At 45.8% G+C, this 3,731-nt stretch overlaps 1 protein-coding gene across 1 annotated transcript; it reads right to left on the reverse strand.

Moving 5' to 3' along the window:
* Nucleotides 1-267: 267 nt before the first annotated feature.
* LKAAEAR1 (LKAAEAR motif containing 1) lies at nucleotides 268-2,587 on the reverse strand. Its single transcript, XM_069072789.1, has 3 exons — nucleotides 2,022-2,587; nucleotides 1,541-1,663; nucleotides 268-380 (listed from the first exon to the last, which is right to left on the reverse strand). The coding sequence occupies exons 1-3, from the start codon at nucleotides 2,565-2,567 to the stop codon at nucleotides 324-326; spliced, it is 726 nt and encodes a 241-aa protein (XP_068928890.1). The 5' UTR covers nucleotides 2,568-2,587; the 3' UTR covers nucleotides 268-323.
* Nucleotides 2,588-3,731: the final 1,144 nt, after the last annotated feature.

The raw sequence follows: 3,731 nt of genomic DNA on the forward strand, positions 1-3,731 counted from the left end.
AAACAACATTTCTGATCTAGATTTCAGCAAAGTACTGCCTGGAGCCTATATCCATTATGTAGGTCTGTGATCTTATCTGGGCCAAGGAGGCTTGTTTGTGTTGTGCTACATAAACATGTCAGAATATGGGCATATACCTGACTCAAGTACCCAATTTATGGTCACAAAATTAGAGTCTTAGGCATGCCATCAGGGAATACTATGATAGACGATAAAAGACTCTCAGGTGGAAAGAATTCTTCTCTCTTGTTTTTTTTTTCTTTTTCTTTTTGGTTCAGAGCTTGAAGTACTAGGGAAAATGATCCCCCGCTGATTCCTTCAAATCATCTAAACAGTGCATGGTTGTTGTCTTCTTTCAGGATGGCCTCTACTCGATGCCTCTAGGATAGTGGGGGAAGGAAGTTGGAGAGACAGAAGAAACTTAAATGGGGATGGGGAATATAGTAACTAAAGAACAGGAATGACTAAAGAAAGACAGCTTTCTGAGTCTGCGTCTAAGAAGAGTAGGTGCGACTGAGAAGTGACAGTAATAAATGAAGTGGGAAAAGAGTAAATGAGGGAAATCCAGGATGGTTGAGATGACAGAACTGACTTTGGAAGACAGGCATGGCTCAGGGCAACAGGAATGGATGAGGAATTATGGGAGTTATTTAAGGGATAGAAGTGACAAGAGTGATTTGAAGTTACAGGAGGAATCAGAATGAAGGAGAAGGGAAAGGAATGAATAAGGTGATACTGGAGAGTCTAAGGGTTAAGAAGTAACTAGAAGGGCTTGACCATCAATGACTGGAATAGGTTTGATTGGGGGGCCAGTAATAACTCAGGGGGAGAGAAGTGACAGAAGTAGAATCTCTTTGAAAGACAAGAGTGACTGAGGTAACAGGAATGTCTCCGGGGGACAGAGGGACAAGAATGAATTAAGGGGACAGGACTAAAGGGGAACTGGGGCAACTGGGAGGAAACCAGAAAGCCTGAGGGGACAGGAGTGACTGTGGGAATGATCATGTTTTCCCCACCTTCTGGGGGGGGGAATCCCCAAATCAATAAGAAATCTTGGGGTTAGGAGGAAGATTGGGGAGGATAACTTGCTCCAGGGAATCCTGGATAATCAAAATTCGTGAATAATTACAAGGCATATTTTAAGGCAAAATACCCCTCTCTTATTGTCCTTCTGAATTCTAGCTCATCTCTCCTCTCTGCCTAGCTTTCCTGGGGTTGGGGTAGCAAGTCCTGGAGGGATATTCTTAGGGGTGGTTAACGGTTGGTCCCTCTTTAAGTAAAAGGGAAACTAGATTTAAGCCAGTAAGATTAGGGATAGGATTGTGTTTGTTGGGGGTGGAGGGAGGGAGAGTTCTTTCTTTGCCTTTTGGACAACAGGGTTCAGTTTACACACTATTTTTCAGGACTCTTCGAATTGCATAAATCAATTCTATCACGTGCTCCACCTATTTCCCCTCTTTCCCCCAGGACCTCCATCTCCTACTGCCCCTGGGGTCCCACCTATAGCATTCCCTCCCAGCTTCCCTGGGGCTTGGGGCACCTCACGTCGGTCCAGACAGTCCGGGATCTTCGTGGGATTCAGATGAGGGGGCAGGAATATTTCAAGTCGGATTGCTGCCCGGGCTGTTTTCTGCCGGCTAATCAGGTGCTTTATCTCTTCAGCCTGTGGACCCAATATCCCACCACCCAAGGCAGTGTCGCATCTTGTCATGTCCCATTCTTCTGGGGACACACATCTTGTGGGGGGTATCTCCCCACCAAGTTCCCCCAGGATTGGTACCTTGAATCCCGTCCCTGTTTGTTCCAAGCCATCCCTTTCTTCTCTCCCCTCTCCCCCATACTTGAGACTATCTCAGGGATGGCCTATGTCAGAAATCTAGGATTCACAACTCTTGGGGTGGTGGGTAAGTGGGCAAACCTTATATCCTCATTCTCCTCCCCACAAGGGGTCTTGGTAATGTCTAAGAAGCTTCCTTTGAAGTAAGAGATTTTTCTGGTGCTGTTTAACCTGCATCCCTTACCCTCATCCGTGTATATCGGAGTCGTAGAGCTCGGACTCGGCTTCGAGCCTCAGAAGCCTTCAGCACCCCAATGAGGCGGTTCTGCTGATCGGTTTCTGGCTCCGCAGGCAGCTCCCACTGCTTGCAACCTTGACTGCTGCTGGCGCTATCAAACGAATCCCTGGGGAGCAGGCCTCTGTAGCCATCTTTCTTGGGTTCCACAAAAAGCAAGAAGCGCTTTGCTTCGGCTGGAGATAAGGCAGTCAGATCCTTGCGCAGCAGGGCATCTGGGTACTTTTTCACTAACGTGCTTATCCCCTGCGCGATAGGTTCCCCCCACTGGCTTGGTTTCTTGAATTGTTCCCTTGACTTGGCGGCGATTACTTTCGCAGCAGCCTTTGCTGCCATTAACTTCTTCCAGTCTTTGGTTACAGTCTCTGTTGCTCTTATATCCACTTGCTTAGAATGGTTTCCTGCCACCGCCTCCTTCTCTGCTGAGGTTTCCAGCTTCGGTTTCCCTAATTCACTCTCCCTTTTTATGGAAAATATCTTCCTTTGTTTATTCATCTTAGCGCTCCTGGCAACTTCTTGGCCCCTAAATCAAAGAATAAGGTGGGGTAACTTCATGAGTTCCATACCACTTAGGCTTATAGCAGGTGGGTTATGGAGTTAATAAGGAAAGGACATGGCCCAGCCCTCAGGGAGTCCCTGATTTGAAGGAGGAGACATTTTCCCCCCTAGAGGAACTTGATGACTTTGTAGGTGGCAAAACCTGCCCTTCTTCCTCCCCAGGACACCCAGTTTCCATCCCTGCCTTCCTTTCAATTCCCTCTTTCCCTTGCCTGGCTGAACACTGACTAGCCTTCCTTCCCCACCCCTACTCTTGTTAGAGGGAATCTTTCATCTGACTTAGAATCACTGCTGCTGTTGTTGTTGTTTAGTTATTTTCATCTGTGTCTGACTCTTTATGCCCTTTTTTATTTTTTTTTCTTGGCAAAGATACTGGAGTGGTTTGCCATTTCCTTTTCCAGATCATTTTACAGATAAGGAAACTGAGGCAAACAGGGTTAAGTAACTTTGCCCAGGGTCACACTGCTAATGTCTTGGGTCCCGTCAGATTTTAGTTCTGGTACTTTGTCCACTGCACCACCTAGCTACTCCTCTTAGAAACCCCCCTTTCTTAACTTCGAAGAACTTTCTTAGGTACCTTCCCTTGGGCCTTTCTCTCCACCCTGCAACAGAACTTTTCTATAAATGTTTCTCCCAGTTAGAATGTGAACTCCTCAAGAGCAGGAACTATTTTCTTCTATTTGTATTCCTTGTGCTTAGCAGGTTAATGCTATTTCATTCATTCAAATCTGTGAAGTTTTTCATGGACACTTATAAAGAAAGGAGCGTCTATTTTGAGAAACTTTGGGAGTGAACTAACTGTTGAGTGGGACTATCCTTTTTTCTTCTGGCTGATAGGAGTCATAGAAATGTTTGTTTGTTTACCAGGCTAAGGCTTTCAATTTCACTGATTTTGGGAGTTCCTGGTGAGGAATTTCTACCTATACAAATCAGCACCTACTTGGTGGCTTATAGTGTAGAGAGTTGCCTGGGACACTGGGGAGAGATTGAGTGAGCTTCCCAATGTGATTTTCCCAGTTGGCAAAAGTGGGACTTAACCTATGTCTTCTTGAGTCTGAGGTGCTAATGCTTCTAATAATGTAATGTCCATTGTGAAGTCTT

This window comes from Petaurus breviceps, unplaced genomic scaffold (genome assembly GCF_028583685.1).
Source record: "Petaurus breviceps papuanus isolate PSGF00001 unplaced genomic scaffold, PetGlider_PUasm1.0 90847, whole genome shotgun sequence".
Classification (NCBI taxonomy): domain Eukaryota; kingdom Metazoa; phylum Chordata; class Mammalia; order Diprotodontia; family Petauridae; genus Petaurus; species Petaurus breviceps.